The sequence below is a fragment of the Thermoascus crustaceus genome (genome assembly GCF_041956765.1).
Source record: "Thermoascus crustaceus strain CBS 181.67 unplaced genomic scaffold VTN00scaffold_1, whole genome shotgun sequence".
Classification (NCBI taxonomy): Eukaryota; Fungi; Ascomycota; class Eurotiomycetes; order Eurotiales; family Thermoascaceae; genus Thermoascus; species Thermoascus crustaceus.
Window position 1 is genome coordinate 4448409 of NW_027192527.1, and position 23439 is coordinate 4471847.

The following is a 23439-nucleotide window of genomic DNA, read 5'->3' on the forward strand; positions in this document are numbered from 1 at the left end:
TTTTTTTCCTTCTTTCTGGTGTCAAGCAGGATCTACCTGGGTAATTCCGTACGGTGGTTTGCCCGTCCGGTCCTTATCTGATACTTATATAAATCTATATCCATACCTACTTCTCGGCCGAGCTCACGCGACTCTTCATACCCTTCCCCTTCTCCCCACCTTCTTACGAAACATCGCATAATACATTCAAAGATGGCTTCCTGGGAGCAGCTCGCCGCTGACAAGCGCGCCCGTCTTGAAAAGACCATCCCTGCCGAATGGAAGATCCAGAACCCGCCGTCGGGCGATTCCGTCTTCGACTACCCCGCCCAGAGCGGGATTCTCTCGCCCAAGGAGCTCGAGATCACCGGCACCTCAGCCACTGATCTGGTCGCGAAGTTGGCTACAGGAGAGCTGAAGTCGGTCGAAGTGACGCTGGCTTTCTGCAAGCGGGCCGCGCTGGCACATCAGCTGGTTCGTTTATGTTCTCCCGGTTGCATGAAAGACTGTTGCTGATAACCTTATGTATACAGCTGAACACCAACCTGGAATTCTTCCCCGATGCAGCCTTGGCGCAAGCCAAGGAGCTCGATGAGTACTTTGAGAAGCACAAGAAGCCCGTCGGGCCCCTGCATGGTCTGCCCATTTCCCTGAAAGACCAGTTGCGGGTTAAGGTGTGCTCACCATACACCTGTATCTAAAGAGAACGCATACTAAGATGAACAGGGCTATGAAACCTCCATGGGCTACATCTCCTGGCTGGGCAAGTATGACACCGAGGAGTCCGTCATGACGACCCTCCTGCGCAAGGCCGGTGCCGTCTTCTACGTTAAGACCAGTGTGCCCCAGACGCTGATGGTCTGCGAGACGGTCAACAACATCATCGGACGCACTGTCAACCCGCGCAACAAGAACTGGTCGTGCGGCGGCTCGTCGGGCGGCGAGGGCGCCATGGTCGGCTTTCGGGGAGGCATCATTGGCGTGGGGACCGATATCGGTATGTTCCAACTTTATCCTTATCAGTTGATAACGATTCTATTACAATTATGTACCTCCACATATGGATGGAAAGATTCAGCCAAGCTGACACGAGGATGCCGAGTCTACAGGCGGCTCCATTCGCGTTCCCTCGGCATTCAACTTCCTGTACGGCATCCGGCCCAGCCATGGCCGCATGCCCTACGCCAAGATGGCCAACAGCATGGAAGGCCAGGAGACCGTCCACAGCGTCTGTGGGCCCATCGCGCACTCTGTTCCTGGTAAGCAGCCCTCTCTATAGTTTGTCAATTTGTTGCGTTGTATGGCTGAACGTGGGAACAGACCTGAAGCTCTTCGTCACGTCCGTCCTGAGCGAGGAGCCGTGGAAGTATGACTCCAAGGTTGTTCCCATGCCATGGAGACAGTGGGAGGAGGACGCCATCAAGGCCAAGCTCAGCGCTGGTGGTCTCACCCTGGGTTTCTTCAACTGCGATGGAAATGTAGGTCCACCTGTCGAGCTGTCCAATTCTGGCCGTTGTCATTGCACACGTAAAGTAAGCATGTAACTGATGCGATTAATGATGATCAGGTTCTCCCACACCCCCCAATCCTCCGCGGTGTCGAGACTGTTGTCTCGACTCTGAAGCAAAATGGCCACACTGTTGTCCCATGGACACCATACAAGCACGACTTTGCCGTTGACTTGATCAACGGTATCTACGCCTCTGACGGCTGCGCCGTAAGTGTCCCCCATATTCCAAAGACAAGGAGATCCCGTCTCTAACAACGATGACTGCAGGACGTCCTCCGCGACATCAACGCCTCCGGCGAACCCGCCATCCCCAACATCAAAGACCTCCTGAACCCCAACATCAAGGCAGTCGGCATGAACACTCTCTGGGACGTCCAGTTGAAGAAGTGGCGCTACCAGTGCGAGTACCTTGAAAAGTGGCGTGAGCTCGAGGCCCAGCTGGGCAAGGAACTCGACGCCATCATCGCACCCATCACCCCCACGGCCGCGATCCGCCACGACCAGTTCCGGTACTACGGATACGCGAGCGCGATCAACCTGCTGGACTTCACCAGCGTCGTTGTGCCGGTCACATTCGCGGATAAGGCCGTGGACAAGAAAAAGGAAAGTTACCAGCCGTTGAACGACTTGGATAAGCTTGTGCAGGATGAGTGTATGTTCCTCCCTCTCGATGCTTATATTCCAGGAGATGCTGACATTTTTGTGTTCAAGACGACCCCGAAGCCTACCACGGCGCCCCTGTGGCGGTCCAGATCATCGGGCGCAGACTGAGCGAGGAGCGGACCCTGGCCATCGCGGAGGAGGTTGGACGGTTGTTGGGCAACTCGATCACGCCGTAAGCTGAGTCTGATGTATCATTATTAATGAGTTAAGATCGTATATATATATATATAACCTTTCCGAGCACTGACTCGGCACGAAGATAATGAATTTTCTTATCCATTTTAGATGTCAGGACCTCCAAGACCTACCTGGGGTGCATGTTTCATATATGACTAGATGACTTGCTTCTCTATAATGTTGTCCCATGTAAATGTCACCGCATCGGGTGATCGACGTCCCGGGAGCTTGAATTGGGGATTCACCCATGAGACGACATGTCTTAGCATGGCGAACACAACTGGCCCCGTGTTCTGCGCATCCTTTTTCATGACCTTAGACCACTGATGAAAGCGTAACTGTCGAATCGAAAGACCTTTGAGATGGTAAAAGAGGTCAATATATTATCGGTCGGTCAAGAGAGCCAGGAACTCAGGTCGGCGATGGTTGTACACCACGCCGTCCACCACTGCGAGTTCAGACAGCAGTTCCCAATGCGGGCGTTCGTTGTAGCGCTTCAATCTTTTCAGTTCTGCAGCACTCAACCGATGGATCTCGCCACGGATGTCATCAGAATCCCTCTGTCCAAATGTAAAATCTTCCCACACGGGGAAAAAGAGAGAACGAAGGTTGTACGTAGTGAAGTCGGGGCCTCTGTCGATCAGAACCTGCGCGTCAATAGAGTCAATGATAAAACGGTGCTCCTTCAGGACCCTTTCGAACCACTCGTCAACTTCTTCAAGGAGATATAAAAAAAACCTATCTGACCAGTCAGATCAAATCATGGAATGAATAAGGGACGGGAACCAACACTTGGGTGGTGACTAGAGAGGCAACGAGTGACATTGCCAATTACCAAATTACTCCGGCCCCAGGGATGGCTGATTAGTTTCTGTATATGCTCTCGCCAATCTTGTTGGACACCGCGGCATTCAACTGCAAGCGAACTTGGCTTACGGGATTCTTCTCGAAGAAGTCCTGATAGTATATTTCGACAGGCCACATGGTCGACTATCTTAAGATTAGTATAGCACTGGCAGAATATGGCTAGGCAGGAAGATTCATACTTTGGTGTCAACACTCGTTAGGTCCGTGTCCATGAAGACACCACGGTTCTTTTCAGGAGAGATTCCGTTCATTTTCATTATTGCAGCACGACGGTGTTGTCCTGCTTCCAGGCGCGGCTTCGACGACATGACCATGTCGTTGACGTTCATGCTCATATCGATGTTGGAAAGGTCAACAATGCAGTACTCGTTGGGTTTGCGGGCAGAGTAATTTAGGAGCTTTTGTCTCTAACTCTCCGGCACTGAGGCTTTGATTCGATCAATGATGGCTCGGTGCGCAGACGCATGCACACAGTTTTCAGGGTCGAACCTGCGCAGGCTCTGCTCGAAATCATGGATGAGCTTTTCAACGTGCTGATGAATTAAAGGTCTGTTGGCTTCCAGTTGGGTACCCCAATGGGGATCGAGAGCGGCGATGTCTACAATCGCGACCATGGCCAAGCCTTGACTGGCGTCGCTCATTCCGAGATCAAGCCTCTGAGGCAGCTGGGTAGGCTCGACTGAAGACGTCGACTTTTGTTTTCGAGAGGGCGGTCGTCAAGGACAAGGTCATCAAATTCATCCATAGATGAATGACGGTTGGGACCGAGTGTAAAAGAAAGCTGACAGTGGGACGAAACGAGGGACAGAATTGTGTGTGTGAAGGACAAGGTGATCAAGTGAGCTCGAGATTTAGGCTCCTTGGGCTCCAGAGACAGTGAATTTTGACAAGATCTTCCCAATCCTCATCATTGCCAATCTTCCATTCACCACGGCCATTTTCTTTCCCCTTTGGACCGGTGGTAAATAGAAAACGGAAGACACGCTTCCAAATGAATAAAACTATATATGTGCATGAAGTTATAAGGTCAAGAAATGCTAGCTTTCCCATCTGCAGTGGGCGGCATATACTCTGTTCTCAAGTCCGAATCCCCGGTAATGACCGCAGAGTATGGAGAGCGGTACATTTATCGGACCTCTCAATCGCGCTTCAGTGCGTGATACCAGCCAATCCCCGAATCTCAGGCACTCCATCTTAGTGTTCCATCAATTTCTGCTACAAAGGCAGAATATGGATGTAAAAGGGATATTTTAAAACTCATTAAATGTGCGTTTTGGGGGGAGGGAAATATAGTGGAATAAATTCAAGAATTGGCTCGCTGAACCTAATCGCTGGCAGTTGGGCAAGATTGCCTATTTGATAAAAGCACTCTACCATAGTCTAAAAACAAAAGGATGCTAAATGTAAACAAAATGCCATTTTAAGAAATTTATGGCCTTTTCTGAGTTATCGACTTGTACTGCAGAAGTTGTTCTGTGGAGCAAAGTAGAATTCTCGGCAACACCCATATCATCTTACAGAAACCTGCGGCCAACTCTTTGACCCCGGGGTCAAAAGCGTCCTGATCCGGCTTGTTCTCATCTTCCTTGGCATCCTTCCAATGTACCTAGGTACACGGGTTTTGACATTCTATCATGATAGCAAATAGTGCGGTAACTTTCAAATCTTATGATCCTCGATGAAACCTTTACCCAGCTAGACAGACTTCAACCCCATGGAGCATGGTACCAATTCCCTCATAGCCTTTCGGTTCATGGTTAGATCCTCAATCTAACCGTTTTAATCAGAAATGCGACTTTCTTCATGGGGGGGCATATCATTATCATATATTGTCGATCTGGGCGGGGTTTCCCTTTGTAGCTAAGATCATATATGTGCGTCTAGGGCAGCCAGCCCAGCACCTCTCTTTCTTCTCTCACCGCCTCCAGATTCTTGTATATAGCTGCAGATAGCACTGTTGGTGAGAGCATGAGATTTTCCATCTATCTCTCTGCGAGTTGTTCCCTCCCACTGGCCCAAAGTAGGTAGGCAGGACACCAAATCTGATTCAGAGATACAACGCAATAAGATGTGGGTAAAAAAAATACAGGAGAATGCCTGCGTACACGAAAAAGTGCCTGAAGAGTCTATTCCCAAGGCGCCCCCCACATGCAGCAGAATAGGTATATAGGATGCAATTCCATGCAAGAAAACAAGAAGGGATCCAGAACGCCAGCTGGAAAGAAGCAAAACAGACAGACATGATGGGGTATACAAGAAAGCAAATAGGAAATAAAAAGAACACGCCCCTGGCAAGAAACAGGATACACGCGCAGATGGGTTTATCATAGTAAGACAAAACAAAAGAAACGAAGTAAAAAGGAATAATACGAAGCAAAGTATTAATAATGCAAACGAGGAAAAAAATTATACCGGCTCATCACCCTCTTTCATCCGCACCATCTCATACTCCCCACCGCTATCGCGCAGATTCCGAGTCCGTCCCCGCCCGCGCGACGGGAACCCTGCGAGACCATCCTCCGCGTTTCCGTCTCCTTGCCCTTGTTGTTGCTGTGACTGACTGCTCTCGCCAGCCGCGTTGCTACCAGCACCGGCGGCGCTGCTGCCGCCTAAACCAAAACTGATCGGCTGCAACTCCCTCCACTGGCAGGCCCAGATGCCCAGGAACGTCATGAGCGCGGCGCTGGCGGCCTGCAGGCCCCACCAGAGCCAGTTGGCGGGCAGCGAGTGCGTGTAGAGCCATGTGACGCAGAGGTGGATAAAGTGCAGCGTGCAGGCGAAGTCCGGGATGAGTTTGGAGCGGGAGATGAGGAGGAGGTGGTAGATCACTCTGTCGTCAACATATCCCATTAGCATCAGCATCAAGATCATGTCCCGTCGGACATCAAAGGGGGTAAGAGAGAGGCAACATACGAAACAAACCCATTCAACAACCACACCAGCGCTAGGATATACCCGATCGTCGTGTCCCCCCGGATGCTGTCCCAGCCGAAGATCAGATCCATATCGAACGGCATCCCCGCGGCCAGGGTCGCGAAGAGGATGAGCACCGTCGCCGACGCGTAGTAGGCCAGTTGTAAGAGGACGATCTTCTTCATGATCTTCAGCGGGGAGAGGTCGCTGAGGGCCCCTGGGCGCGGGGGCCGGCGGCGGGGTGGGGGCATGGTTTCTTTTTCTTTTATTTCGAGGGGTTGTTATGTGGTGTTAGGTTTGAGGGTCGGAGGGTTTAGGATGGCGATGCGATGCGCAGGGCGGAGGAGATAGGGAGATTGGTACGGTGTCGTACAAGTACGGGTAACGGATTGGATTGATTGGTTTCGTCCAAGCGCTCGCGAGGAGAATAGGATTACCTAGTATAAAATGCAGGCGTACACCTAGGCAGGGAGGCGCATTTGTCTAGAATGTTGCTGACTGACTGTTGAGACACTCCGGTCAACGGGCTTCAAAGGTAGGTATGAAGTTCAATTTGGGAAGAAGAAAGAGTTTTAGAGAAGGTGAACAGAAAAAGGAAAAATTCAAATATCAACGATCGTGGTATAGACCAGCTCCGTTTGCCTTTCGTCAATTGTTGTAAACTGTCCAGACAGCGTGGAGCGGAGAGGGGGGTTACCTGATTGCGAGTCGGCCGCGGCGCGGCGACGATCCTCATCGATCACCGGCATCGACCCATGACAAGTTTAGCGCCGTAGCCGCAGCCGCAGCCGCGGTAAGCTCCGATCGCATCGGCCCGGAATAACTTAAAATTACTTACTCCGGACTTGCAACTGCATGCTGTATGCCGTACAGATCGCGGACTGCGGAGCAAGCAGCTTGTCTTCACTACTGAATACCTAGAACACAACCCAACCCTCTCCTCCACCAATCTCTAACGAAGAAAACCTCTCAATCCCTCCCACACTACAAAAGAAAAAACAAAAAAAGTGAACATGGGCTGGTTCCCCTGGTCCTCCTCGGGCCCCACGGCCCCCAAGGCCTCCGACGGCGGCCGCATCGCGCCCGACCGCTCCTCGCGCCAGCAGTGCTACGACGCCCGCGACCTCTTCTTCTCCTGCCTCGACCGGCACGACATCCTGGACGCCATCAAGCACGATAAAGAGGCGCGCCGGAGCTGCGGGAGGGAGATTGCCGAGTTTGAGAGTTTCTGTTCTAGGACCTGGGTATGTCTCTCCCTTCTCTCTCACCGCGGGGTGTCTTTTTGTGTTGCGGGCTTTGGTTGAGATTTGCATGTATGCTGACAACTATGGATTGGTGCAGGTGAAATACTTCAAGGAGAAGCGCGTCATGGAGTATAACCGGGACAAGACGATCGAGCGGATAAAGAAGGAGGATGAGGCCAAGGTTGCGGAGCTGAAGGCGCAGAAGGCTCAGCGTTAAGCAATGAGACTGTTGACGAATGGGATACGATACGATAGGGGAACGGAGTTGAGCTGGGTCTGGAGAGACGGAGACGCTGTACCATATACATTATATATTTTTACGTTACGAACATCATGTCAGACCGAACAAAATCTGCCGGATACAAATGGTGATCCTCTTTTCTTTTCTTTTTTACATATTCCTTTTTACAAAGTCTAAGTGCAGGAAGATATGGAAGAGACAAGTTATGAGTCGAGAAATGTCTGGCTCGCGCCAGAATGCAATTATCAATGCATTGCCTAGTGTATATTCATTTCCATATCAGGAAGAAAGAAAATCACCTGTTATGTCCCGATGCTCAAAAAAATGAGGAAAAAAACTTGTGCAGAGAAAAAAGTTCTCAAAGAGTAGAAGCAAGAAACAAGCAGGCCAGACATGTGTTTATGTCTCCATGCTGCTTTGCTCACAATCCATTTCGCCGTCGCCCAAACTTTGCTGACCTGGTCACAGTTACAGTTCCATTATCGTCTCTGGAGGGTTACATTAGAAAATGGAAAAACACACAAGACATGGGATATTAAAAAAAAGCCATCACACGCGACGTCAGGGAAACCGGAGCACATATCATCCGGAACCTCAAAGACAACAGGGAAACGCCGAAGACACGCAAAAAGGGGGAATCATCGTTCACTGCTTCCATTTCGCCAACTGATTCACAATATTCTGAACCTGCGGACCAACGGAGGCTTGACCCTGCGGCTGCTGCCCTCCTAACCCTTTCGCCAGGAGCGACATCAAGTTCGGATCGGGAACCATCGGCGCGCCTGGCATTTGCAAATTGAACGGCTGTCCGGGGAGCGGTTGCTGCGGGTTAGTCTGCACGGGCTGCACCGGATTCTGTTGGCGAGTTGCATTGCTCAAAAGGCTGGCAAGATCCGTGGTGTTGCCGGCACCAGCCGCAGGGAAAGGCTGCTGAGGAGCCTGGACGGCAGGTTGCCTCTGCTGGAGAGCCCCCAAGAGCGATTGAAGAGTAGGTCCGTCCAATGTCGAGATCAGATTGGCAACATTGCCAGGATTCGAAAGCTGGGGCAATGTGGCTTGTTGAGGCTGTCCCGGCGCGAACGGTGGAGCGGTGAAGGGTGGATTCGGCGGGAAGGGATTGGTAGAGCCGCTGCGCTGCATGTTTTGGGTATGAAGAACAATCTCAGCTGCAACGTTCAAGTCGAGCTCGGAATATTCTGAATCCATGTATTAGCGCGTGCTTGTATAGATAACCAGCGACCGACTGATCTGCCACTCACCGTTAAAACGGACGTTGTCCACTCCGCCGCTCCGATTGAATACCTGCAACGGGATCTTGCCCGAGTATTGGTGACTACGAGAGAGTTTAACCACAGCAAGGACCCCCTCGATAATCTGGCGTCGAACAACCGCGGAAAGAGAGATTCGTGGGCTCAGCATTAGAACATCAACTCGTAGACCCCGGCTTTGGAACGAGTTCTCAATGTGGAAAATGAAGTTCCTGGATAAAGTCAGCACGAGAAATGACGTGCAGAAAAAGTCCGTCCGATCCTCACCTATCCACGTCATCAAGGACAATGACCTGCACGTCCGGCACATCCCTGGGGACTCGCCTGGGGATTGGCAAGTCCGAATCGCTGTCATACCCGCGCCCTCTCGGGCTTGGGCTTCTATATCTCCTATCTCTCCCGTACGGGGACCGAGAGCGTCGTCTCTCACGGTCGCGGTCACGTCGATCATACCTCTCAGGAGTTCGATCACGTCGATACTCGTCTCTACCGCGGAAACCGCGTGGGGAGGGAGATCGGGGCGGTCGATAATCATCGCGCCGTCGAGGAGGCTCGTCCCTAAAGTCACTGAATGGCACCCTTCCTGAGTCATAAGCTCTGTCATAACGGTCACCCTGCGACCGCAAACTACGTCCTCCTGATCCTCCCCTATATTCAGGGGACCTTGAGCGCCTAGAAGGAGGCGGTCGTGGAGGCTCCGGGGGAGGTGGGCCCTGTCTACTATTCCTTTGCGGCTTCGATATCTCAAGATCTGCAAGGGGTCAGGGAATAGGAGCGTTAAAAAGGACAGAGGAAAAGGCAGAACTCACGTATCTTCCTGCCTCTCACGACACCTCCTTGTTCCGCCTGCAACGCTTCATAGCACGCGTTGGCGTCGAGGAACTGGATGAAACCATATGCCTGTTTAATAGATATCTGAGCTAGTTTACCGTACTTGTGGAAGACATGGAACAGATCCCTCTTGGTTACTCTTTCTGTCGGCAGGTTGCCTAGATGAATGAAAGTCAGTAAAAAAGAATGGTGACAAGGAAGGAGGCGTATACTGACCAACAAACAACCTGGAACCAGGTGGAAAGCGGTCCCAAAGGCCTTCTGTGACATAGACCCGTTCATCGTGCAGAAACTCATCATACTTCTTCTGCACCTCGGGTCCCCAGGGAGCGTCATCATCCGATCTCCCCGACTGTCTATCAGGCTTGTTATTTTTCTGACCTGGCTGAGTCGCGGCCTCCTGTGGTTTGCCAGCAGGTGGTTGGGATTGCTGGAATGTGGCCACGGGAGGCGGCGGTAAGCCATTCGCTCCCGACGACGTGCCAGGTGCGCCGGGAGCAGAGACTAGAGGTGGCAGAGAACTTGGGGGGTAATTACTTTGCTGAGTCGCATAGGCAGCAGAGGTATTTGACTGCTGAGGAAACTGGTGATAGGAGCGAATATCATCACTGGGGGTGTAGTTGGGGTGTATGGAAGGCTTTTCCTGGGGTGGAGGGCGCGGGGGAAGACCCATATGGGTAGGGAGAGACCTATCGGTCGTTGCTTGAGGGGGAGCAGAGTCATCCGCAGTGGTGGTCGCGGTGACGGCAGGGCCAGAGGGAGCGGTGGAGGCAGAGGGGGAGAGGTTATCAAGGAGATTCTGGAAGTCCACGCCCTCCTCGGCGCCGTTGGACGCGGCGTCACCGCGTTTCTCAGAGTCTAGTCCATCAGGTTGCTCGTTGGAGCTGGGAGGTGCAGCGTCTACCTCGCTCGCGGTGGGGACGTTGTGATGCGGCAGCGCCGTCGGAGCAGGAGCAGCGTCGAGGGCCACCGGAGGAGCTTGTTGGGAAGAAGAGATCTCGGAGGAGATGGCTTTTTCTAGAAGGGCAGCAGGATCTGATGGAAGAGCAGTTAGACTTGGATCTGCTGCATCCCGAGCAACAGCGGTCTCAGTCACAGCAGGTGAAGAGTGGTCCGATGGAAATGCATTCTTAGCAGTTGAAAGAAGAGTATCATTCCTGTTCATCGACCCATCCACCTGTTGAGACCCAGAGTGGAAGCTACCTGTTTCCTGGCCTGATCCCCCCGCATCATTATCTCTCCCATTGACCAGCCCCGGGAACGACGCATACGAAGGGAGCCCGTCGTATGGCAGCGCGTTCTCCTCGCCAGGTTGGGGTTTCTCGTAGGTGGACGTGTCGTTGAAGACGGGATCCATCTGATTCTGGAGCACCGGGATGTTGGCCGGCTCCGGAACGTGTAGCGGACGCGGACTCTCAGGGGTCAAGGTCTCTCCGCGGAAATGGATAGCTTCATCTGGGGGACTGGGCGTCATGTAGGCGACCGGATGGCAATGCGACTCATCTACAACGGCACGGGGAGGAAGAGCACGCAGGTAGGGGATTTTCGCATCCGAAGAGCTAAGGTGGGGCTATGTTTGGCAGAAGCAGATCGGACGAGAAAGGCGGCAAGCTGGCCAAGCGCACACCGCAGCTGGGGTGCAGGGATACGGGGGAGCAGAGAGAGAGAAGAAAGATGAGGAGATGGGACGAAGCAGAGAAGGGGAAGGACGGCAGTGGGCGGAGAGGAGAAAAGATGAGACCGACGGCCAGCAGATGGGGAGGCCTGGAGAAGGGAAGATGGGAAGAGTAGAGACCGAGTTGGGCGATGGAGCGATGGGCGCTGAGGGAAGGGGAGCGAGAAGGCCGGAGGGGAAGCAAAGCAGATGGTTTGCGCAACGGGCACGACAGTGGCGGGCTGGGCCAAAGGGGTTTTTGCTGCAGAAGAGCTTGTGGCCGCCGTCTAGCGGGAGGCCCAGACCGCCTGGCCGTCGCTGTTATTCTTAGGAGCACCCGTCTTTCTGGAAGCCTCGGGTTTGGCTTCACGCTGTGATACCCCGTACCGCTACTGTACTATCACTACACACAGTCTGCTATCCCAGCCATCGTGGGTATGATCGCGTCCCTAGCACGACCGTCTACATCCTCATGTCTCTTCCCACGTGCCGTTGCCCGTGTGGGCCAATTGTCCCTTAGACGGTTCGCGTCCAGGCGGGCCGCTGCCCTCAAGGCTGAGGAGCCGGACGAGGAGGCATTGAGGGCTGCCAGAGAGTGGCTCTCCAAGCTCAATTCCCAGACCATCCCGCGCCAGATCTGTGATGTCTCGTTCAGCAGGTCGAGCGGCCCGGGAGGTCAGAATGTCAACAAGTGCGTATCCTGAACTACATAATGCCGTACCGAGCAACACTGACCGCTCCCACCGTAGGGTCAATTCCAAGGCCACCCTAAGAGTCCCGTTCAGTTCCCTTCTACCCCTCGTACCAAGCCTCCTACACCCCGAACTTCGGGCATCGCGCTATGCCGCAGAGAGGAGCGATAGCCTGGTGATTCAATCCGATGAGTCGCGCAAACAGACTAGCAATGTGGAAGCTTGCTTCGAGAAGCTTCGTCAGCTCCTAGAGACGGCTGGCAAGGCGGTCATTCGCGGAGAGACCTCCGAAGAGCAGAAAGAACGAGTCAGGAAGCTGTATGCCACTCTCTCCCATGTCTCTGACGTTGTCTACTGACACTACGTAGTCAAAAGGCGGAAAATGAAGCTAGGATCAAGATGAAGAAACTACACAGCAGCAAGAAGAGCAGCCGGCGTGGCAGCAAATACGACGAATAATAATTTATGCTGGACTATGTACACGATTACCGATGAACGCCCGGAAACATAGCATTTTCCCTCCCTGATTATCCAACAGAAGTATCAACTGGATTGCGCCTGAAGGGTCCGTTCGGAGCTCCGCACCGTTGCGGTGATGACCTTGCGCAGAGCAGGGTCTAGCTCCTCTTTCTCTGCCAAGGGTTGCAGCCATTTGAGGATCTCCTGGGCAAGGTCGCGGTCCTGTCCATACTCCTTCAAACGGCTGAGAGATGTACCAAGAGCCCGTGGGAACTCTGGTGACGATATATTGATTCCGGCGGTAGGGACCTTGATGTGGCTGATTCGTGTACGGTAGCTGTTCGGGGAAGTTGCGAGCAGCGTCTCGACAATGTGTTCGAGAACCTTCCGCAGACATGGCGTATCCTCAAACTGGGCGACCATGTCATAGAAGTCATAGCCAAGAGCGTCATCATTGTTGAACTGCTTCATGGCGGCATCGAAGATAGCCATAGGAATGGCTCCGCTCAAGGCAGGTGTAGCATTGAGATTCTGCAGCGCCACCTGATCGACTTCTTCATCTTTTCCGACGGTTGGGTTGATATCTTCGCCTGTGATCTCCGGTAGCCGGATCATGTCGGCGTTGGGGTCGTCAATTGAGGGCTCTGGCGCAGAGGTCTCTTCTCTAGTTCGGTCAAGACCCAATATCCGTCGTCGAGCAGCCATCTTTGCGATATAGATCATTTCCAGCTTAGCATACTGGATCCAAAGTATCTTGGAACTCTTGCAGAACCTCAGACCCCGCTGCATGTAACTCCTAGCCAGCGTCATGTCTGCATGGTCATCCAACGCGTACTTGGCGGCATATATCCACAGGTCAGCGTTGGTAGGATGTAGTCGGAGAACATCGGTGAAGATCTGAGATAGCTTTTTATGCGACTTCTGCTGTCGCGCATATTCTATGTATTGGATCCATAGCCCAAGATCTCCGTGGAATTTCCTCGTGGCCCGTTCCAGGATGAAGAAAATCCGTCGCTGGCCGGTGTATGCCGGGGTTTTGATTCCCAGCCGCTTCACCCGTTTGCGGCGCAAAAGATCCAAGTTCATCTCGTACTCTGCGTATCGCGCGAAATCGCTCGGCTGGGCGCCACGAGCATTGAGCTTGTGCTCAAAGTCGGACCGTTTCCTCGTAATCGCTGTGATCTCATCCTAGAACAAAAAGTCGGTTAGCTTCTGCCGCGCTGGAGACATTAGATTGCACCCTCTTACCTTGCTGAAAATCTTCTTCTTCTCGTACTCCTTCAGCTCCGGCACCGACTGCTCCAGGTAGAAGCGCGCCTTATCGCTGGCGCCCGACATGGCTGCTGTGCTGGAGAGCTGCTGCGATCTGCAGCGTCTGGTCAACAGAGCATAAAAAGTTGTCGGCGTCCCGCGCAGGATCTCCGGGTGCCGAGGCCGCTTGCCCGTGTTGGGCTTAGGCGCACCGCAGCAAGCAACCTGCCCCGTTGCGCGTCTCGAGCCTCGTCCGTCGTCCCCGAGAGTGTCAATTTCGCTCTGGAGTCTCAGGGGCGGCTCTTGTGTCTTCTTCCGTCCTTTGTCTATCCGTTTTTTTTTGTATTCTCGACGTTCTTTTTTCCGGACATCACCTATTGATCCTGAGCCGCTCGTTCTCTCCCCGCCGCAAATGGCCCCCAAGTTCAAGGACGGGGATGCCGTCGTGGCCGTAAGTGCACCGCAATCAGGAGCTCCGCTGACAACCGCTTTCTAACTTACGCTCAGTTCAACGGGAAATGGGTGTCCTGGGCCCATACAGTCTTCGCGTATGCTGCTTTCCTCGGCGCATTGATCGTGGGCACGTATCTACATTTCCACAAGATCGTCCAGAACGAATACTATGGCTACCCCGATGAGTGGTTTCCTTCAGTCTCAGCGACGATCGGTGACCGGTATCCCGAACGTTCCGTCTTCCAAGTCTTTATCGCTATCACCTCCGGTCCTCGTTTTGCCCTCGTCTTCCTTTGGTATGTTCTTTCGGCACGACCAAATGCAACCCTCCCGAAGGTGGTTGTCGGAACGGGCCTGTTCAGAACATTGATGTGTGGTGGCTGGACCTATGTTACTTCCACCGACGACCATCATTGGCATGATATTTTCATGATCTCATACCTTGTTGCGACTTTGCCATGGACGCTTGGATGTCTTGCGCTGAGCCCCAACAACCGTCGTGCCGTGAAGTACCGGAAGATCCTGGCAGGCCTCTTTTTCGGCACGTTGGTCCCCTTGATCTACTACTTTATCCAGCATAAAGTGCACAAGGTGCCCGGTGGTGAGTCAACATTAGTATCATACTTTGGGTGTACAGTTTCTGATCCTCTCCATAGCCTACACTAAATATGCCTTCTTTGAGTGGTCCTTGATTCTGTTCGACGTCGGGTTTGATGCGGTCACAGCACTCGACTTTGAAGGATTTGAGATTGTTCTGAGGGATGTTAAAGGGGTCAGCAGAGGGTATGTGCAGTGGCTTCCGAAGTAGACAAATGTACAGTCGTCAGAATTCGGTTGCTGGAATGTGAAAGACATTGTTCTAAGTCTGAATGAACAGGCAATTGCAGACCACCGCAGATGCCGTTCTTGAGAAAGAGTACGTCTAGTTTGCATATATAACCGAAACCTGAACTGAAAGGTTAACCGTCTAGTAGGAAAGGCAAACCTGTTGGCCATACATTTGGTGAGGGTTTTCTCTGGTCAGAGGCCATCGATGCTGCGGCCGATGTCTATAATGGGGTAATGCCAACAGTGATATCCGAAAAATGACGTTGCTGACAAACTGTAGTTTGTTTTCTGGTCGTTCTTGACTTCTCTCGGTGTTTTAATATGGTGTAAGTGTGCCGATGAATTTGGCGGGCGGGGCGGTCGCGTTTTCTAACATTGTCAGATTTCCCTCTTTGGCATATGGGCATCTCCGGCTACGAAGTGTTTGTGATGGCTTCTGTTTCGCCTTTCCTGCTGGCGATCCCATCTTTGCGTTCTCTCGCAGTGCACAACACTCGTACTCTTCATTTCCTGTCTTTGGTCGGTCTCTTAGCATATCTCGTTCGGGACCCGGCCTACCGTCTCTTCACTGTTGGTTTCGCTGTGTCTATAAGTTGTCTCGCGTGGGCCGCAACTTGGTATGGAGAACGTGCTCAACCAACCCGCCTCGAATCTCGAATCCTCGCCTGGGGTATCGGTTTGGTTGCGTCGAGTGTTGCCAAGTTTGCTTGCAAGACCAATAACCCCATCTGGCCAATTATGCACGCAGAAAACGGTGGGTGGAATAAACTGGGCCTTGCCCTTGCTGTTCTGGCCGTCTTGCGCTCCACGAGACGATCTACCACTAGTGGAGGAGATTACTTCCCTCCGAGCGCCAAGAAAGGCTCTTCAGTCCTGGCCGCCCTGGGTCTTGGCGGTCTGTTTTTCGGACTGCACTCACTCCTATCTGATTCTAGCACCATGATTAGCTGGGTTTGGGAAGGATTCCCGGTCAGGGGTCCGATTGCCGCACCCCACGGCGCGTGGACGATCTTTGCCATGGGTGCCGGTCTTGTCTTGGGCTTGTTCTATCCGTGTCTGGCCGGCAGCTGGACCGCCTTCGGTATCGGATCTGTCGGCGCAGCAATGCTAACTTGCTACAGCCACTGGACCGGTTTCTATGGTGGCCTTACTCTCGCAGTCTACTTGACGGCTGTCACGCCAGTGTTGCTTACTTCCGCTGTTCGCCATTCGCCGGCGACTACATTCGGTCTTGGTTTCCTCGTGTACAACTTCCTGGTGCTATTCCACGTATGGGTTGTCGCGTATGCCTTCGTTCCAGGTGGCGCTCTCGTGAGGGAACACACCGATTGGGTCATGACCAGTACCATGCTATTTATTGGCGCTGGCGTCTTTTCCGCCTCGGTGTCCAACTCCTCTTACAGCGTGAGAAACAAGACAATCAACCCGAATGGCAGAAAGCAGCGCTCGTACTACATCTATGTTCTCGCGGTTCTGCAGCTGCTCTCTATTTCGATTGCTTACCTGCGTTTCCCTTCAAATGACTACACCCCATACCACAAGGAAGATAAGGTTGTCACGGCCGGTATTTGGACCATCCACTTCTCTCTTGACAACGACATGTGGTCATCCGAGCGGCGCATGCGGGATCTTATCAGGGATCTCGAGGTGGACGTTATCGGTCTTCTCGAGTCTGATCTGCAGCGTATCATCATGGGCAACCGTGACGCTACCCAATTCCTCGCTGAAGATCTGGGCATGTATGTTGATTACGGCCCTGGACCCAACAAGCACACTTGGGGAGCTGCCCTTCTTTCTAAATTCCCTATCCTCAACTCTACCCACCACCTTCTTCCCTCTCCTGTTGGTGAACTCGCACCAGCCATCCACGCGACTCTTGACATGTACGGCGAGATGGTGGATGTCGTGGTCTTCCATTCAGGCCAGGAGGAGGACCCAGAGGACCGCCGTCTGCAAACCGAGTATCTGTCAAAGTTGATGGGCGAGTCACCCCGTCCGCTGATCTTGTTGAGTTATCTTGTCACGAAGCCCCTCGAGGGTAACTACAACACCTATGTGAGCGAACTGAGCGGCATGAAAGACATCGACCCGACGGACTGGGACAGGTGGTGCGAGTATATTCTCTATAAGAAGTTGAAGCGAACTGGCTACGCGAGAGTCAGTCGGGACTCCATCACGGATACTGAGCTACAGGTACGAGCTTTCTCGAACCCCTCCTGTCGAAATCACCTTTTCCTTGTTGCTGTCCATCCGAGTCTTTACAGTCAGGTACTAACCAATCCTCTCCACAGGTCGGCAAATTCGTCATTGGCGAACCCGAGCCCGAGAATGAGATGCAGATCCCGGAGGAGATGGTCCCAGAGGGACGCCGCTTCCCGGCTATGTTCCGTGGTCAGGGCGTCCGCGGACACTATTACCAGGTCTTCAACGAGCCTAGATACTGGCAGTAAACAGACCAGGTACAAGACTATGTGATCCATGACTCTCATTCTATCAAAATTCTTTTGATGAATAAATAGACTGTGGTTTAGCTAGGGAATGGTGGCGGGGATCGGATCATAGGAGAATTCTCCATTGTTATATGGCTATCAAGAGAGGATCAGCTTTGATTCTGGGATATAGGGTTCAACTTCTATCTATTTTAACGTACTCGTTTGTGAGCGGTGACGTTGGAAAGCATCTTGTACTGTACGTGTACAGACAGGAGAACTCGATGGGAATGAGCAGCAGGCTCATTTTTCTTAATTACTCGGATACGGTCGATGTGTTTAACTGATCGACCATATTAATATTTGAATCATGGCTTTTCTTCTCTGAAGATACGAATTTTTTGCATCTGTGTTATGAGATCAGCCTATCGGGAGCAGTAGCTCCAAGTGGTCTTGCAGTACCATCTTCATCTATCTGCCGGAGTTGCGCGTGCTAATAATAATACTCGCTAAGAGAAGCAGTGTAGCCGTGCAGAGCACATGCAAACCTGCATACTTATTTAGCCACTTTGAGCTTCCTCGATGTCATTTCCTGCGACAGAAGTCCGTGGCATGTGGGATCCATCCGCGAAAACCTGATGGAAGAGAGGCGGGGCATGCGAAGCTTGTTATATGGGGCTATGGGAGGTGCCTGGGAGGTGTCCTCAGCCGCCTGCTACGAGCCCCCGCATTCTTCACCTCTCTCCTGCAAGGCTGACCCTGCTTGCCCTAAAGTTCCTACAGGTTTCCCTTCCATTCTTTGCCCTTTGGCAAGGGTGCGACATTCAGTTTGCTTCCTTTGTTTTGTTAGTATCATCACTCAATCGCTTCTTCTATGAGAGAAGTTCGTTGTTGTGATGATGTTACTTTCGTGATGGTTGTTCAGTGTCCTCCAGCAGCGCCTGCATTATTTATTCTACTCAATCAACAGCGCCACCGACGACCTCAGCTGAGTGCCTGCATTCCAGGTCCTACACCACAACAGGCCCAGTCTGTCTCAGGATGCCCTTTAACTCAACTTTATTCCTGGATGGAAGAATGCACTTTTTCTATCTCCGTCAGCATGATCCTCTGCTCCTGAGAAGCTGACAGGATGGTGTCTAAATTCTATGGCCTGGTGGACCACGGCTCTGATGTATCATGTTATACCGTTCCTTGCAGCTTGCTGCTGCTGTTCTCCACACCTCATCTGCCTGCATGAGATCTTGGAGCTTTTGCCGACTTCCAAGCTTTGCTTTGCAGCGCGACGCGTGTATTCTGATCTGATCCGATCCTTCACATGCGTAGGAGAATATCTGTGCACATCCAGTGCCTGAGCAGCACTCTCAGTCAGATCATCAGCGACTTTGGTGGTGACTCGAGTCTCTTTCTCTTTGCTACAGGCACCTCTTTTCTGGCCCCCATTCTATTGGTAGCGAATATACACGGCCGCTATACTGCATTCTCGGCTTACCATACTCGTTCCTTCCGGACGGAATGGCTGTATGTGTTTACTGCCTTATCTCCGTTCAGACCATCCATTCAGAAACAATTGGTACTGACAAAAATGGGATTCTCTCTATCGAAGTGATATGGGTATATCCTAAATTTTCTCCCTTTGTGTCTTATATATCTTGCTTGAAAGACCCTGTCTCTGTGCATTGTGGTGTCTGGAGTTCTTTCTTCGCCGATCCGGTCTTATCCGCTGAACGCGGTTGAGACTCGTTTCTTTGTGCTACCGTCCTCAATTTGAAGCCAGACTCGAACGCCAGAAACCGAAGGTGAAAATGAAACGGTAAAATGGATAAAGAGCAGGAAATGTGTCCATACTTGCTATATACGGTTGTTATACCTCTACACAAAGGCGATTGTTCGTGCTGGGTGGTGAAAGAGTTGAGCTTGTGAATGAGACAATCGGCGATCAGGGAGATCAAAGAAGGCTTCCTACCATCTTTTTGTTCCGGTACGGTTCATAATGTGAGCGGGAAGACACCTTTTCTTTTTCTAACTTGTCTGAGAGGTCTAAGAGAGTCGCATATTTTGGACCAGCGAATTACCCACTACTCCCGTATCTCGCCGTTCCGCTTATGATTTCGACGGGAAGTCTCTCTCTCTCTCTATCTATCGACTGGTGTAAAAGAAGGAAATTGTTAGTAAGTAGGATACGGACCATGAAATTCAGTATAGCAGCTGCTGAAAATGAATTGACAGAAAACATAAACATCGCAACCGACAACGGTATACTTGAAATTACTCAACGAGTGAAGGATGTCCGAACCATCTTCAAAGCGGCTGAAGTCCTCCAGCTCGGAGCAAGAGGATGAAGACAGCGTCAGATCAATCACTCCCACTCCTGGGCGTACAGCAGTCCACTACGGCGATGCATCTCCCACTGAGAGACTAGCGCATCATCAGCCTAGATTGCCTCGAGGCCCGCCGGAGCAGCCGCTACATATCTGGCGGGAGTCTGATCTACAAGACGACTCAACTACTTCCGGGTCATCTCCCGCTGCGAAAGATGAAAGTTCGGATCCAAATAGCCCGCAACAGCCCCCCTCATGGCAACCTCCGTCCCATACAGTGGGACAGCAAGGTCTTCACAATCTCGAAGATCCATTCGCAGAGGAAAACCTGAGAAATACGCAGCCCCAACCTTCAAAGGGCTACGGTCCTAATGCTGTTCCGAGAATAGCGGTCGGAAATCATGGAACCCTACCGCCCCATTGGATCATCGAAGCGGATACTGAACCGGCACAACCACGAGAACTGACACCATCGCCAGTGCGAATGGAGCTGTTCATTCGCAGCCAGTTTGATGCCTGGATACATGTTGACCTTCCACGCCACGTGTATAATGTTTGGGGATACCAACCTTCCCCTCCCAGGGAGATTGCTTCGCCACGGCTGCGATGGAGATTCGACCCTGGACCTGGACATGATGATAGATGGCATGATCCACAGTGGCGTCAATACGCATGGGAAGTCCTCAGAGTGTCCCTGTACGACCCGCTGACGCGGGAAACCTTGAAGAGGGAACTCATAGCCTCTACTCTGTTTGAACATGTTCGTGACATTTCTAACCCTCTGCCGCATCTTCCTCCGCAACCGGAACCGCAACCACCACCGCGGCCACGGACACCAGAAAGGGCCGCTGTAAGGCCTGAAGGGGCAGTTTCGGGGTGGACAACGAGCGAGGAGACCGACGAGACTGAGGCGGACGAGAACGAGTTCGATGCGAACAACCATGGCAAATATACGACAGACGGTTCAGAGTATGAACGCGAACCTCCTACGTCAATGCTGTATGCCAATGCCCGAACGGCAGAGCCGACTACTCCGGGAGGACGGGCGTTCAAAGCGGTCATGCATATGTTCGGTAGCGGGATCCTATCGGGTCCAAGCCGAGTAACACAGCAGCCGGTGGCTTCTCATTCGCAGCCGATAGTTTCTGATTCCTCAGGGTCTCCTGCATACGGCGAAGAGGATGAGCGGTGGAAAGAGATATATCGACCTCGGCTGCGTGGTCTGGGCGATTACTTCGACCCCGAAGAAGATCATCAGCGGGAGCTAGAAGAGCAAGCGCTCGCTGAGGAACGTGGACATATGGAGCCGGTTGGTGGCAAGTACAGAGCTCTTTGGTCCGTTATTGTTTCCTCCTTTGTGGGGATGTTCGTGTGTCTCTTACTGTATACCTTTGGAATCATTAAGTGAGTTCCGGAAAGGATACAGTATGATGTAATAAGCGATATATATAAGTAGATTCAATTCAAGGTCACCAGTAAGATTCAGAAAGATATTCACATGGTGTTCATTCGCTGTGTGCCTATCACATGGAGACTTGGTGCTTGAATGTCGACCTCTTGCGGGTCTTTCCCGTTACCCCTTGCATACTGCATATTTTCCCCTTTGCACTAGAGAACTTTGAGACGCTTGATTACTGAGTGACATGCCAGGGTCTGTTCCGTTGCCCAATCAGCGCATTCCACAGAATGCCCCAACGACAGGCAGAGGTCCAGAGAGGCGAAGGGCACGGACGAAGCGCGTAAAGCAGGATAGACCGCCGAATGTCAATGTTGCTGGGCGAGATCAGCAAATGCGGAATACAAAAGGTTACTTGAATTCAGCCCCCTCAAGGATTTATAGTTTGTAGTGTGATTGTTTCAAGTACTCATAATATTTTCACTATAGAGGGACAAGCAGCACAACAATCAGCGCCACAGCCGACAGGTGCAAAGACCACACGGGCTCCACCCTAAAAACGCCGACGCAGGAAGGCATCTCCTCCCCAGAAGTCACCCTAGATGAACAAGCCAGGAAGAAGAAGAGAGAATGCTACGTAAACGCTATCCCAAGCGTGCCCCGTTCCGGCGTATCAAAACGTGGGCGTGCTTGTCGGCCGGGCAAACCCTACAATCAACCACGGTGAACTGCGCACCTTGTGCAGGTTTCCCACCACGGACAGACCTGGAAGGAGAATTAACGCGTTAAGAATAGTAGTATGCACTGAGACTCCCTCTGCAGGTGCTGCCGCTGATCCGAGTCCCAGCAACAACGAAGACCAAAAGGCAAAGCCCAAACATAGCGATAGAACAACTGCTGTCAGAAATACTAGGAAGAAGCGAGCTCGGGAGCCAGAAGAATAATCCCCCGGTGAAGAGCTCCGGTACTAGTACTAGGAAAGCGGCCAAGACTGCGAAAGTGACCGCACCACGGCAGGATACTCCTACCGCACAGCAGGCCCTTGTAAAGAGCTCCAATACTGACACCAGGAGAGCGGCTAGGACCGCAAAATCTGCCCCAGCACCACAGCAGGATAGTACCGGTCAGGAACCACCGGCGAAGAGGGCGAGAAGGAATGCACCAAGAGCTGCGAGATCTAAGAAGTGAGGAATATCGCCATGAAAGACTGAGTTGAGAAGGGTAATAGAATGAGGAGCATGTAGATATGTACTGCGTACATATATTTTTTGAACATATGGAGAGGGAAAATGCGGAGTACCTCTGGGACGGAGTTATGTAGACCTGCACTAGTCGGGATATCTGGACTCATACCCAATTAACATGACCGAAAGCTTCCCTGTAGCTCATTTTAGCATCTCTTTTAGAACTTTATTTGGTGTTATGAGATTGTTGTACACCGAGGACAGTGAGATGTGGTCTATAACGTATTTCACAAGCGAGCGTGACACACAAGCGAGCGTGGCACCTAACGCGTTTTGGACGCGATCAAAAATCTCATCTAATTCAACTACCAACCATGCCTCCAAAAGCGCGTCAAAATTCAAATAACTCTATTGAGAAAGAGGGGAGGGTCATACTTGCAATATCAGCTATTCAAAAGCAAGAAATTTGCAGTATTCGTGAAGCTGCACGTGTTTTCAATATCTGCCATGAAACTCTACGTCGACGACTTAATGGAAGAACTTCACGCTCAGAAATACGCGCCAATAGTCATAAACTGACTCAAAATGAAGAGGAATTGCTTATACAATGGATTCTTTCGCTAGATTGATGTGGAGCAGCCCCCCGACCGTCCCATATACAAGAAATGGCCAATATTCTTCTTGCTGAGCGCGGTACGACACCTATTCAATCAGTTGGAGAGAATTGGGTTACCAACTTCATTAAATGACGTGATGAAGTGAAAACACGCTATACTCGACGCTACAATTATTGATGAGCAAAATGTGAAGACCCTAAAGTTATTAGGGAGTGGTTTGACTGCATACAAATCACTATAATGCAATATGGGATTGCACAGGAAGACATCTACAATTTTGACGAAACTGGCTTTGCTATGGGCCTAGTAGCTACTGCACAAGTAGTTACTAGAGCTGATTACTATGGAAAGGCCTCTCTTGTACAGCCAGGCAATCGTGAATGGGTTACTTTGATTGAATGTATTAACTCTACTGGTTGGGCTCTTCCTCCATGTATTATCTTCAAGGGGAAGGTCCATATA

At 51.7% G+C, this 23439-nt stretch overlaps 9 protein-coding genes across 9 annotated transcripts; 5 read left to right on the top strand and 4 right to left on the bottom strand.

The window, feature by feature from the left end:
• Window positions 1–192: 192 nt before the first annotated feature.
• VTN00DRAFT_1604 (uncharacterized protein) lies at window positions 193–2328 on the top strand (the record flags this gene model as incomplete). The annotated part of the gene is made up of 8 exons (XM_069427730.1): window positions 193–453; window positions 513–653; window positions 706–976; window positions 1089–1238; window positions 1300–1457; window positions 1547–1696; window positions 1757–2141; window positions 2201–2328. 8 exons carry the CDS (start codon window positions 193–195, stop codon window positions 2326–2328), a joined length of 1644 nt encoding a protein of 547 aa, XP_069292306.1.
• A 384-nt stretch (window positions 2329–2712) lies between these two features.
• Window positions 2713–3531, bottom strand: VTN00DRAFT_1605 (uncharacterized protein; the record flags this gene model as incomplete). The annotated part of the gene is made up of 3 exons (XM_069427731.1): window positions 2713–2976; window positions 3266–3319; window positions 3376–3531. 3 exons carry the CDS (start codon window positions 3529–3531, stop codon window positions 2713–2715), a joined length of 474 nt encoding a protein of 157 aa, XP_069292307.1.
• A 2071-nt stretch (window positions 3532–5602) lies between these two features.
• VTN00DRAFT_1606 (uncharacterized protein) lies at window positions 5603–6360 on the bottom strand (the record flags this gene model as incomplete). Its single annotated transcript, XM_069427732.1, has 2 exons — window positions 5603–6026; window positions 6110–6360. The coding sequence occupies 2 exons, from the start codon at window positions 6358–6360 to the stop codon at window positions 5603–5605; spliced, it is 675 nt and encodes a 224-aa protein (XP_069292308.1).
• A 762-nt stretch (window positions 6361–7122) lies between these two features.
• On the top strand, window positions 7123–7570 carry VTN00DRAFT_1607 (uncharacterized protein; the record flags this gene model as incomplete). Its single annotated transcript, XM_069427733.1, has 2 exons — window positions 7123–7353; window positions 7451–7570. The coding sequence occupies 2 exons, from the start codon at window positions 7123–7125 to the stop codon at window positions 7568–7570; spliced, it is 351 nt and encodes a 116-aa protein (XP_069292309.1).
• Window positions 7571–8239: 669 nt separating this feature from the next.
• VTN00DRAFT_1608 (uncharacterized protein) lies at window positions 8240–11167 on the bottom strand (the record flags this gene model as incomplete). The annotated part of the gene is made up of 6 exons (XM_069427734.1): window positions 8240–8790; window positions 8854–9074; window positions 9130–9613; window positions 9672–9851; window positions 9910–10728; window positions 10897–11167. 6 exons carry the CDS (start codon window positions 11165–11167, stop codon window positions 8240–8242), a joined length of 2526 nt encoding a protein of 841 aa, XP_069292310.1.
• A 617-nt stretch (window positions 11168–11784) lies between these two features.
• On the top strand, window positions 11785–12498 carry VTN00DRAFT_1609 (uncharacterized protein; the record flags this gene model as incomplete). Its single annotated transcript, XM_069427735.1, has 3 exons — window positions 11785–12038; window positions 12097–12357; window positions 12408–12498. The coding sequence occupies 3 exons, from the start codon at window positions 11785–11787 to the stop codon at window positions 12496–12498; spliced, it is 606 nt and encodes a 201-aa protein (XP_069292311.1).
• Window positions 12499–12582: 84 nt separating this feature from the next.
• On the bottom strand, window positions 12583–13836 carry VTN00DRAFT_1610 (uncharacterized protein; the record flags this gene model as incomplete). The annotated part of the gene is made up of 2 exons (XM_069427737.1): window positions 12583–13686; window positions 13747–13836. 2 exons carry the CDS (start codon window positions 13834–13836, stop codon window positions 12583–12585), a joined length of 1194 nt encoding a protein of 397 aa, XP_069292312.1.
• A 325-nt stretch (window positions 13837–14161) lies between these two features.
• VTN00DRAFT_1611 (uncharacterized protein) lies at window positions 14162–17480 on the top strand (the record flags this gene model as incomplete). The annotated part of the gene is made up of 8 exons (XM_069427738.1): window positions 14162–14200; window positions 14257–14803; window positions 14859–14985; window positions 15080–15118; window positions 15177–15261; window positions 15311–15356; window positions 15413–17223; window positions 17322–17480. 8 exons carry the CDS (start codon window positions 14162–14164, stop codon window positions 17478–17480), a joined length of 2853 nt encoding a protein of 950 aa, XP_069292313.1.
• A 2265-nt stretch (window positions 17481–19745) lies between these two features.
• On the top strand, window positions 19746–21188 carry VTN00DRAFT_1612 (uncharacterized protein; the record flags this gene model as incomplete). The annotated part of the gene is made up of 1 exon (XM_069427739.1): window positions 19746–21188. One exon carries the CDS (start codon window positions 19746–19748, stop codon window positions 21186–21188), a length of 1443 nt encoding a protein of 480 aa, XP_069292314.1.
• Window positions 21189–23439: the final 2251 nt, after the last annotated feature.